We start from the raw sequence: 606 nt of genomic DNA on the forward strand, positions 1-606 counted from the left end.
TTCACAAAATATTTACACAGTGAGAAGGCAAATCATAGAACAGTTACACAGTTTGGTAAGATCAGAAAATGACATCATTTAACAGTAATGCAGCCTTTAAAACCAGGGTAAGACCGTACTTATGCCATATTACAATATCCAAAATCTAAGACAATATCCAGTCTCATATCACGATATCGATATAATGTCAATATATTGCCCAGTTCTATTTGTACACATTACTCATCCATCCATCCATGGTCAAACACACGTGTGTGTCAGTGGTGCAGGTTACCTGGAAGTTTCCAACAAGCGTCATCCCGAAGCAGCCGATGGAGAAAGCCACCAGACTGCCGACGTTCAGCCACTGATGGGGTGTCCTGTGTTTCAGCTGAAGGTATCGGAGGACAGCGATTAGGAACCCTGAAATAAAGAACAAACCAAAACCATGTAGTCCATCCTGATAACAAGTACTGTGTGTGTAACAAGCCTAAAGACAGAAACACAACATTGGTTTAGTCTTTTCATGGGATTTGTTAGCAATAAAAGTATGAACGCGTCGGTCAGACATCATGTAAATGTGCTGTATTTATATAGCGCTTTTCCAGTCTTAACAACTGCTCAAAG

At 40.4% G+C, this 606-nt stretch overlaps 1 protein-coding gene across 2 annotated transcripts in view; it reads right to left on the reverse strand.

The window, feature by feature from the left end:
- The window catches only part of tmem150c (transmembrane protein 150C), a 21,576-nt gene that overhangs the window by 14,193 nt on the left and 6,777 nt on the right, over positions 1-606 (reverse strand). For both annotated transcript variants that reach the window (XM_032539202.1, XM_032539201.1), the window contains exon 6: positions 275-402. In XM_032539202.1, the coding sequence (XP_032395093.1) occupies positions 275-402 (128 nt within the window). The remainder of the gene's footprint in view (positions 1-274; positions 403-606) is intronic.

Source organism: Etheostoma spectabile, chromosome 16 (assembly GCF_008692095.1).
Source record: "Etheostoma spectabile isolate EspeVRDwgs_2016 chromosome 16, UIUC_Espe_1.0, whole genome shotgun sequence".
Taxonomy (NCBI): Eukaryota; Metazoa; Chordata; class Actinopteri; order Perciformes; family Percidae; genus Etheostoma; species Etheostoma spectabile.